General features: G+C 40.9%; 1 protein-coding gene across 2 annotated transcripts; it reads right to left on the bottom strand.

Annotated features, from left to right (window-relative positions):
* Positions 1–424: 424 nt before the first annotated feature.
* On the bottom strand, positions 425–11,164 carry kcmf1 (potassium channel modulatory factor 1). Of its 2 annotated transcripts, XM_071895007.2 has the most exons (7): positions 11,003–11,164; positions 8,225–8,392; positions 7,781–7,920; positions 4,771–4,872; positions 4,452–4,632; positions 1,663–1,957; positions 425–1,138 (listed from the first exon to the last, which is right to left on the bottom strand). In XM_071895007.2, the coding sequence occupies exons 1-7, from the start codon at positions 11,016–11,018 to the stop codon at positions 874–876; spliced, it is 1,167 nt and encodes a 388-aa protein (XP_071751108.1). In that variant the 5' UTR covers positions 11,019–11,164; the 3' UTR covers positions 425–873. The 2 variants fall into 2 exon arrangements, with proteins under 2 accessions (XP_071751108.1, XP_071751109.1); XM_071895008.2 differs by lacking the exon at positions 8,225–8,392.
* Positions 11,165–11,917: the final 753 nt, after the last annotated feature.

Genomic DNA, 11,917 nt, shown 5'->3' with positions numbered 1-11,917 from the left:
TTTCTGTTCCTAGTATTCATCTGCCATGTGAAAACAGACTGGTTAAAGTTCTCTTTAGTAGTTCTGCTGCCGTTAGCGCAGCGATCGATATATTCAGACAGCAATGTCACAAAGAAAGGGCAAATCTGGAGCTGAGAGACAGACACATTGCAGCATTTCTTCAGAAGCTACTGCAAAATCCAATTGTTTTGTCTTTACTATTTAAAAAAGCAAAAAAACAAACAAACAAAAAAAAAAGCTAACAAAATATATTGTTAGAGTTCAATTTCAGCATGTCAGTTTTGTAAACTACTCAAATTTGTCATCATGTTTGAAATAACCCTTTAAAAACAGTTGAAAGCTTTGGGATATTTTTTTCCATTTTAATGACAAGGTCATTAAAAATCATGCACGCTGCAAATAACTGCATGCAGTAGTTATGGTAAACCATCCAAGCACTTTTTATTTATTAATAGTCATAAATACACACAGCAGCTTCATCAGAGGAGCCGACGCCCTCTTCAGTTTTGAATGTGGAGTATTTATAAGGAGAGCCGTTTGCGTGTCACAGGAAGCAAAGGTCTGCCACAGCTACCTGTAACGTTTACCTGATAAAGCAAAAAAGTTATGTGGAATTGATTATCAACTTCATATATATTTATATATATTTCTCTTCTCTCGCTCGCTCAGTTGCTATTGCGCACTCACTTGCACTTTAACCCCACTTGCTCTCATTTATTTTTGTTCACAATGTAACAAAAATGGTGACAGGCCTGAAATTACAATCACCAAAAAACAAACTGTGAGAAAAAAGAAAAAGGGGGACGACTGCCTTTTGCTGCCCATCACTGGCAGTTGCAGCAGAGGGGACACAGTCTGCTTGATGCTCGGACATCAAAGAGGAGGCGGTGGAGGCTCCTTCCTTGTAGAGCTGCTCTCTCTAAGCTGAAGGTTCTCCAATGCCACATCTAAAGGCATGATATCCACGCAACCCATGGCTCCGAAGTCGCCGAAGTCTCGGCGCTCGTCCTCGTCCGAAGAGGAGCTCTCTTCGTGCATCAGCGTGGACAACAGAAGCTCCTGGACAAACAGGCTGCGGTCGGCGCGCTCTCCTTCCAGCAGCTGCCGCTCTGCCTCCGACATCTTGGGTTCATTCAACCTTCGGAAAAAGGTAATTATTAGGTCAAATGCATTTGGTTGATACGCGATTCCTCGAATCAGAAGATCTTGGTCATGCTGTTGACGAAGTGTGAAGGGAACCACAAAGGAGGAATACAACTAGCCGGATTAATGACTTTTATTATAAGACTGCGATGTTGTGGAAGACAATATGAGCTTGACTTGCTATGGAATTATGTGAAAAAAAAACAACAGATGCAATTGTTTCTGGAGAAGATCCGCAGGGCTGAGCAGACTTTTAAGTAGGAACTAATCTGACGATTTTATCAATAATCTACCTGACTAAATAACAATTTTTGCAACTGAACTTTTAATAAAAAAATATTACATTAGACATCATTACAATCAAAATGCACTTCAGCATATTGACAGTGCAGACCCAAAGATACTGCATTACAACTATATTCATGTCTGGGTCAACATTTTGCAACCATGTTAAAAAAAAAAGAAAAGCAATGTGTTGTTTACAAAAATCAAGAAATTCCGCTGACCGGCCAGACTCACCGTGCTAGTAGGAACTGGGAGCTGTGGGACGAGGAGGAGGGATTGCTTTCAACCACGGTGGCCGTGTTGGCAGATGCTGCGTTGGGTGGGGGGATGGTGGAGCCAATGTTGCCCGGGTTGTTGCTACGTCGCGTTGCGTGGCGGCCCGTCTCCAGCTGCTGCCGCGCCGCCTGCGCCTGCTGGCGCTCCAACTGCAGTTGCATCTGGAGCTGTTGTAGCTGGGATGCTGAAGGCCCTGATGAGTTTATTTGCCCCCCTGCTGCACGCCGCACACCTGACAGCTGAGACAACAACTCTGCAGTAGGAGAGACAAAAATGAGCCTCATCGTTAGTTGTTCCCAAATAAGTCATGATTTAAAGACCATACTGTAGATACTTCCCAGAAGAAATGTCAATGAAGGTCAGACAAAGGGCCAAGTTTATAACGTCGACGATACGACATTAAACACAGTAATACAAGTAACCAACTGTAAAGGCGAAATGCAGAAGAGACGGAGCCCATGCACTGATATCAAATAATATCAAAACAAGAAAATGACTCACTGAAAAATAAGAAATCGAGGATCTACACATATCCACTGCATCATGAACAGACGGGTCGCCACCAAATGTAAAACTATAGGATCCATGTTGGCTACGACTGCAAAGCAGAACATTCAACTCCATTAGTCTGCATTTTTCCAGGGATTAAAGCCGAAAAACTAATCTCATGGGAAGAAGAAGTTTTGCACATATAGTGTTTCATTGCAAGTGCAACCAGTTCAGGTCCTCTTTTCAGTCTTCAATAAAATGTAGTCTACAGGGTTTGTCATTCAAGCAATCTAAGCCCCTTCAAGGTGTTTAGTCTCAGAGCTTTTCCAAGACATGGTAACTTTAATAAGCATGATGCACAGTGAATATACACAACTGTGTCTATATTTTCATATAATTATTGTCAGACACTCAAATTGTATAATATTAGAAAGATCAGAGGCATTTCTTTAGATATTGTAACATTTCGGCTTTACCATATGTTCAGAAATGTTCGCCTCACTCCAAGTTAGATTGTTCGACTTGACAAATAAGCAAAAAAAAATTGATGTGACAACATGACTCCACTTGACAGAACAGAAGGTCCAAAGACATGCAGGCCAAGTGATTTGAAGACCCCAATTTGCCCATAGGCCTGAGTGTGTTTGTGTGTAGTATGGTATAGGATGTAGTACATGACGTAGTATATGACGTGTAATATGTATATGGTGTAGTAAACAATGTATATGAAGTATATGACCTAGTCACACACACATAATATGTATATGTATGATGTAGTATGGTATACAGTACTGTGCAGAGAGTCAGAGACCACCCTTTCGTTTATTTAATTTCCAGTCATCGGCCGGCCAATCAATACAGGTTATTTATTTTTGGTGTCAAACAATAATGAAGGAAACATATTTAACAGGAAATTACACAAAAGCCTCCAAGACCAAGTATAATATCAAATCTATCAGTATTAAATTTGTCCACCTTTTAGTTTTGTGCACCCAACTTTTCTTTTTCCCTTTATTCCATCATGCTTGCAGTTGAATCCTTTTGCACCAGCCTTAAACAGCATGACAACTGTCTTCTTTGGGGAGTCCAGCTTTTCTAAGCTTTTTGTGCAGATGGCTTTCGTTGTACTGCGTCAGGTGATTTTCACAGAGTTGAAAAATAACGCCTCTTCCCCAAAATTCAAAGTTGTGTCCATCTTGCTCCGTTTGCCTCATCGACTTTGTATGCATTCATGCTGCCTGTATTTTTAAGGCGGATCAAATGCATGCAATTCAACCTTGGTTTTGTGAAAAAAAATAAAAATAAAAAAATAAAAAATAAAAAAAAATAAATTGTATTTGGGATGGCAGTGTTGAACATTAATGGTAGCCGAATTACCTAAAACAAGTGGCATCGTCATTTACCCAAACTAACAGGTAAAATGAATAAATAAAAAAAATAGAAAACAAACATCACAACTGCATGGGTCAAAGAAATAAGCATGCTCTCTCTGTGCAACTGAGTGTTATCAGTGTATGCTCTTCAGTAGGTGGCATGACATCACTACTACACCGGTAAGACGTGATTGGTTGAAAAGTTTTGAGCGCAAGCTTTGACAAGCTGCTGAACTCTTAGGAGACAAGTGAGAGAAAACCAAAGAGATTCAAGAGACGAGGAGCGAAGTGGAACAGAGGAATCAATAAGAGAGGCGATGAAGAAACAATGTTGCTCGGTGTGTCAGATTGCAGACAAGTGTTGTAGAAAAAGTGAATTACTTGTAGCTAACCAAGTAGAAAGATTTTGCATTACATGTGAGATCAATCCTCCATTGCCTCGACATAACACATAGGTGGTATTGATATGAACTCCATATCTTTAAGCATTAAGGAGTTATAGTTACCTGTGGTGCGAGTATGAAGCTTCTATCATGTATTGTTCTTGACTTGCTGTGTTCACAAAAACGTGTCAACACACATGTAGTGCTGACAAGTCTTGTTGACCAATTAAATTACAAAAATTGTCACAATGGATATACAATTTATTTTTACATGGAAATCATTTTCCCAATTTGGATGCGAGTTCATCTATAGCACAAGTGAAAATTTAGTGCCTCAAGTGGCTGAGAAGGTTTATGTCAACCCCAGGATGGGTAGCCTCAGTACCAATGAGTGGACCGGACTCTTAGCCAAGTCAGGTTTCAATAAAGTCATGCAACTCTCCAACCCACCTCTATGAAGTGTACCATGTGCAGAGTATAACAGCAAACCCCTGATCCTCACCTGCGATGGGGTCCATAGCTTCCCTGTTACTGGGGGTGTATGTGGAGCTTTGCGAAGAGGAGGAGAGTCCCCCCGTGGAGCCGCTAGTAAAGTGCATATTTGTCCGGCGTGCTCTGGGACCGCCCAGTCCTCGTCCAGGGTGGAACATCCTGCGTACATGCCGGACACTGCTGGACTCATCATAAACATGAACCGTTAAGGGTAAATACACAAATAGCTAAGTGCAAAAGGATCAATGTTTTTTGCACATATAAACAATTGCAAGTAAACATGTCTGGGTAATGCAGGCACTAATGCTCGTGCATACACAAAAGGATATTAAATCTCTAGGTGCTCTGTGTTCGAGTGTGAGGTGAGCTGTAAAGTCATCTGTGACGTGGTTGGGGTCCCCTCCTGGCAAGGCAGCACATATTGGACAGATCTGAAATGAGAGTAAGTGAGAGTCTCACAATACCATTTTCACATTTGTCCAGAAGAGTTAACTGCAAATACATTACAAGATAGTTCTACAATAGAGTTCTACAGAGTGTTGCTCCATGGTGCAGAAGCAACAGTCTACATTTACAATACAAATGTATTTTGAAGTGTTATTATTACATGGATAACACTTAAGACTTTTGCAAGAGACTTTTCAGTGCATTTGTAGTTGCATTTTTATGTTGCCCGATTCAGGCACGTTTGCATTTTATACTGTCAAATATAGGGGTCCATTTATAAATATCAGCAGGATAGACTTCTTTCTCATTATTTCTCTGATCAAGCTATTAAATTTTTCCATTTAAAATACCGAGACCATTTTATTGTGCGACTGCCCAAGTCATTACCGGTGGCATACAGGTCTTAAGGCTGGCCTATTTTTCAACAGCGCAAGGAGCCTGTTTGGAATAGAGCTGGCTAGTAGTAATCCCAACATTATCAAGGCTCCAAATATGTTTTGGCCAATCATTTGTAGTACCCAGATTTCAAAATAGCTGGTTCCATATGGTTCCACACAATCAATCCGATAATTTGCAGTGCAAAAGTAATGGATAACGAAATTGGAACTCCATTTTGAAATTTGAGAAAAACAAGCAAAAAACATTGATACAAGACTGTGTACATAACAGCTGTAGCTCGGTAAAGGACAACAATTTTGTCCGGTTTTGTGCCGGAATGTAAAAAATGTACAGCATTTTACAGATTCCCCAAGAGTGAATGCTTGAAAGAACGGTGGATCAGACTTGTAAGTGTAACTGTTTTAGGATACTATGGGCTGTTGCGGAGCACAGAGCTAGCTGCTGTGTCAATTTTTTTTTTATTTATTTATTTTTTTAAATCGTCGCTGAGGAGAGACAGGAGTGACAGTGGAACGAGTGTAATAGTGTAGGCTGTTCTGATCGTGTGATGAGTCGGGAGTTGGCAAGGCTTATGGGTAGTAGGTGTCATGGAAATGTATATGTTGGATGATAAAAAGCGCATATTTTTCAACAGAGGTTGAAACATTCGCAAGCAAACAAAGCCTTGCTTTGTATAAGACAATAAGCCTAATAGTAAGCCTAATTGACCTAGGTCGTCTGTAATCAACAATACAATGAAGTTAGGCAGGTGGTTAACATGGGGAAAATCACTTGTTGAACCACAGTAGCACGTGACTGGCCAGCTTTATAACCGTAAGCATGTTATCAAATTCCTTGTGAAATTCTTGAAAACCAATTTTTTGTATCAAGTCATTGCAAGTGTGTAAGTGACCAGAATCAATTAGTTGACTTATAAAATGTTATTGGTGAAAGAGTTGAAGAAATAGTCAGTTGTTCCAGATAAAGCGCCTGTGTGGGGAATAGCTATGTTTGGATAACAGTGACCAACATATGAGCTTAAATGATTATTTGCCAACTTAATAGGAGGTCTATCCATAGCAAAAGGACAATGCAGTAAAGAAAACATTAAATCTATATTGAAAACGTATTTAAATATGGTGGAAAGTATGCAGTTGCCTTTTAGAGTTAACAGTAGCTGCCTTTTGAAAACAAGACTAAGAGTCTAACAGCTCCGCGACGTTGAGTTTTGTGGAAGCGTCACTGCCGGGAATCAAACTCTGGTCTCCTGCTTGAGAGTCTGCAGTCTAACTCCCTGCGGGACATGTGACCCATAAAGTGGTGAACAGAGCGAGCTAGCGACCAAAATTTGGTCATTATCTACTCCCCCTCATGCCAGTCGAAACACTGGTTAAGTTTGTCCTTTATGGAGCAGCGCTAGCAAAGTTGCTGTGTGTTATGTGTGGACATGAAAACTTCAGTCTTTCGACTGACATGAGGCTGAGTAGATAATGACCACATTTCATTTGTGTGTGAACTATTCCTTTTAAGATTGGAGTAACAATCATTTAGTATGACATCATTTCATATGTGAGGGACAAAGGGGCCTGCTATTTTACTTTGCCTCAAAAGAATGTCCTCACAAAAAAAAAAGTCAACAATGGAAAGAAATAGTGTGATCAGCTCTGGTAATGGCATTCCCACTCTTGTCAAACCAAGGCTGTTGGCCAAAACTAAAACACGCAGAGCGATCAACGCATGTGTGTGTGTGTGTGTGTGAGAGAGAGAGAGAGCAAGAGACAGCAGCCTCTGCCTATCCACTCAGTGTTTTAGCACTATGAACAGCCAATAATATTGTGTGTAGTTTGAATATCTGAATATAAGGCCAACCTCTAGACCCCTAAATTCTCTAGACCCCATAGCACCCTGGAAGGCCAATCATTTTCTAATAGTTTAAACGCATCAAAACATTAAAAAAAAAAAGTTACAAACTTTGTTGATAGGTCCTTTACATTGTCACTAATGAACCAGAACCGGAAAATGTATAGCATGATTGATACTGTTATTTTTCTAAGTTCAATTTCCCTGCATAAACAACCCCGCCTTTACAATCTCTCGACAGCAGTACAAATGTGCTGTGAAACCGACCCTAACCCACAACGCCCCTGACATAGTGACAGAGACATTGTGAAAGCAGGCTGATCTGAAACATTTGTTCATGAATGTCAGCAACCTATACCTGATCGAGTCATATCTTAAGTGCATTAGATCTTTTTGGACTGTCCAGTCCTGTCAGTTCTCAATTTGTGAATTTCCTAGAAAACGGTTTAAGCCTACTTCTAAAATCCTTCAAATGAAACCAATAATTTTGTTTGAGATCAAATTTGATCCTTGTCTGTGAAACAAGCCCAAGAAATTAAATGCCATGGTGACTATGCAAAAAAAAAAAGTGTTGCTATGCTATGGGGCTGCATTTATAGACCTTAATCCAAGCTGCACAGTTGATGTGGCTGCATGTGTGCTGTATATACTCACCACCTCTGTGGAAGTCTCCGCATGCTCTGAGGTGACATGCTCCTGTAGGGACGTCTCTGTGTAACCCATCTTGCCACAGTAGGGACAGGTGAACGACTGGGGTTGCTCTACTGAGAAAGTGTCTCCTCCATAATACAAGTCTGGGAGAGGACAGCAACAGAGCATCTGTTATCGTCTCTGTCAACCAATATAACCAATATATACATAAAGTTGATGATTGACATAAATATAGTGCATTCAGTACAATACTGTGCTTAATCAGTGAAATTAATCAAAACTGCAGTCGTAATGGACCATTTGTAATCACATGGTAGGCTCATTACTATAGGTAGGCTACAGTCAAGTAATAAAACATAATCATTTCATATTACACTGGCATGTTGAATTTGTCTGTGACCAGTAAGCCACAAGGGTTTCTGTCTGGGCCGTCAGCCAAGTCCTTACCATAGTCTACCCTGGTTAATATACACTGCATGGGGTGCTCTGTGGTGTGTCTTGTTGTTGTGGCTCCACTCTCGTAGCACGATGCACACAGGTCGTAGTCGTAGCAAATTAAACACTTGAACCGTCTCCCTCTAAAGTTCCCTTTTAAACATGCATCACAGCTCACACCTGCCAAAAAGACAAGGAGATCGTAATGTCAACATGGGGATCTGTCAATAAAGTTAGGAATTCCGTATAACTGTGAGAAAGCAGTCTCAACCTCTGGGCTGGTCTAACTTAACATGAGCATGTGTTTTGCAGTGGCACCAACCCACAAGTGCCAGCAGTGAAGGATTCTGGCATTCCAATGAACGTCACTAGCAAGGTTTCAAAAACGAAATGCCAAAGACTAGGCTGAGAGGTTTGAGCTTAATGAATATGGCACAGTTGAGTGGTGTTTACAAAAATATGCTACTTGAAATATGCTACTTGAAATGTTAAGTTCATTTCAAGTAGCATATTTTGCATTAATCCAGTTGTAGGTAAATCAGGACAGTCACGAACAAAGTAAGAGAGAGCAAAAGAAAGTAAAGTGGAGCAAATCAAAGCACAGGACATAACGAAAGTCTTTATCTATCTTCTATCTGAATATTTTTTGCCATTTACCAATCATCATTAACACATATGCATTACTCTGCTATTCCACTCTTTGTTGTGCTTTTGCACTCAAGACTTACTCAAGCATTAGCCTACTACGGCACAGACACACATGGTTATTTTCTAGGAGACAGGTATCATTATACTCTGCCAGCTCCCGTCTTACTGATGTATCCTATGAGGGGGAAAAAAATGTATTTGGCAAATGGACTATAGGCAAGTACCTGTCAAAACAAAGACACACTCATTCCAAATAAAATAAAGCTTAGGCTATATGGTCCCAATTCTACATACAGTAGAGCCAAATTCCTGATTCTCATCTAATTTCCACGCCCAATTTAAAAATGTCCAAGTGCATTTTTTATAAACTGATTTCCGAACGGTAAAATCTTCTTACAGCACTTCCTTGTTAAGTACTACATATTCTCTGCTATGCCAAGACTGAGCACAAAACCCCGAGGTCAAATCAGATCTTAATCCTAAACCCTACCTCAAACTACACTATTCTCCAACCAAACAATAAAATTACAAGTAAACTGGGCTATCTATCTAATCAATAATGATTAAGTCCATCCACATCACTCGGATCCTTGGCCACCTGCAACTAACAGCTTGTACCATTTAAATCAACAGACTGACCACCGACCAAACATGCCAGGCCATGTCATAGCCCTGGAGTTAACTTTTTTCATAGCTTTTCCTCACTGAACATTTAGGTGATTGGCGAAACCTGTGCTACTCCTTACCACAAAAGGATTGTAATCACCTCAGTTTGACACTGCCCGTCACTCTGACAAGTGGTGCAGACACTCAACAACTGACCTGTAGAAGACTGGGACTTCTGCTTATCGTGAAGCTTTGTCTGTAAAATGGTACTATGTCTCTTAAAGAGAGAAATGTCAAGTAAGACTAGGTCTACATCAACAGGGACACTGACAGATTCACATTTACACCTCAAGTACAGAGATGAATTTCCTCTGGTAAGACTGGTCAGACCTTATGCACTAAATAGTTTTAGCATACAGTAAGGCATCATTTCACCTTGTTCATTAAAAGGCGTAGACTCAACTAATACATCTGCTAATCTAACTACCTATAATAACCAAACTTAACCACCTATATTAATTATCTCCCGACTACTCAAAATTATTATTCAAATTCTCGTTCACCACACTTACACCAAGAACATCGTCTTGCTGGAAGGACATAATGTGCCAACATGTTAAGAACTAGTTTATTCACTCAGGCAAATTTAACAAACAATGCAAATAAGCTTGCTGTTCTAGCCACCTGAAGCATAACATCAGGTAAGTTAAGTATTCCCTTTGGTTCTCCTGAAGCCAACTAACCGGATGTTGCCCTATGTTTGCATAAAAGAAAACCATAGCAACTCTTGAGGTGATTAAATAGGATAACCAGCTGATTGGCCTATTATAACTACATGGTAACTAGAGACGGCCAAACTCCCAGTCCTTCACGGACCCCCATCTGGTTAGCAAGTCAACATAACTTAACACTAGCTCCCTAGCTAGTAGCTCACCAGCTAGTGGTTGATTCACGGTCAACGACTGAGGCCTCAGACTTTATGTCTTCTTGATGACAGTGCATTCACTAACAAGAGTAGGCGACCAAACGGACTGTGCGGTGTTGCAACCACAAGCACTCATGGACACATGACCCAACGTGTATGCAAAAGATGATAATGTATTCATGCATATCACAACACACAACTAATAATGTAATGAGCGCCGGCAGAAGTAACGTTAACTTGCAGGACGAGTAACGACTCCTGATGTTAGCACACGTTAGCTTGCTCGCTAGTTTAGCTAACGTAAGGTAACGCAGTGATTAGCAATGGCTAACTGCTAAGCTCCGTTATCTTGCCTTATCATTGCGAGACTGGCTGAAGTTAAAGCTTTCTTGGCTAAAATCTGAGTGACCCGACATAAATTAATGCCAGTGCCATCCACAGCCGGGAAGGGCGGGTTGGGATAAGCCTGAATATTCACAGCGGTCTCAGTGAAAAGCGCATTTACAATACACACAACCCCCTGACTTGAATATCCACTTAGCAGGCTAGCTAAGGAGCTAGCTAACCAGGTAGCCACCAAGGCGCACTGAACCTGTTTATTATACACTCACCCTCATGTCGGGACATCCTACAGACAATGACACAGCCCCCTCCTCGGGCTCCCCAGCACGGTTAACAGGGAAAGATGCAGCTTTTTGAGAGACAAAACTAAAAGGCGTGCTCCTTCGCCTCTTTTTCGAGCAAGATGGATCCCCAGCTTACAGTTTGTCTGTTCTGCTTCCCCTCCCCGAGTGTCATTTAAATATTGTAGGGTGGACACTAGGGGGCGGGCTCCTCCATAAAATCACCCGGCCTCGTTTCTTTAGTCATTTTACCATGCCCTCACTCACCCCGCCCACCTCCAGCTCCCCCTGCACGTCATTGGTCTTTCAAACTTTTCCAACCGCAAGCCCATGATTGGTCCATGCCATGGTCTTGGCCATAACTTCCTGTTTGACCGCTATAGCGGAAGTTTTTAGGTTTCGCCAAGCGATCATACATTATTCCTTGGTCATTGGACTATACACTCGATGAAGATTACATTGTTGGTCTAAAATTGCAATAGTTCTTAACAGGACGCAAGTTAATTCCGTAAATAATCGCACTGTTAACATCGTTTAGCGGTTAGCATTAGCAACTCCGCTTTGTGTCCCCACAACCTTCAAAATAAAAGCCTCTCGTCTCACTGCCTAAAAACAAAACAAAAAGCATACCTGATATTTATTATTGCCGTCGGGCAACACTGGGCCAATAATATTAATAGTTATCTACCATATCCAAATTTGCTGCATTGCTTGTACGTAGGCTAATAATAATAGTCGGAAAATCACTCGTTGACATTGTTCAGTGGTGATTAGCAACTCTTAACTTCCGCTTTGTCTCCCCATAACCTTCAAAATAAGTTTCTCGTCTCATACCCTGAGAAAATCGCACGTTGATAATGGCAGTCGGAGATTCACAGCCATGAATCCTACAAAAAAAAACAT

Source organism: Centroberyx gerrardi, chromosome 2 (genome assembly GCF_048128805.1).
Source record: "Centroberyx gerrardi isolate f3 chromosome 2, fCenGer3.hap1.cur.20231027, whole genome shotgun sequence".
Classification (NCBI taxonomy): Eukaryota; Metazoa; Chordata; class Actinopteri; order Beryciformes; family Berycidae; genus Centroberyx; species Centroberyx gerrardi.
This window is presented reverse-complemented; position numbering and strand designations above follow the sequence as displayed.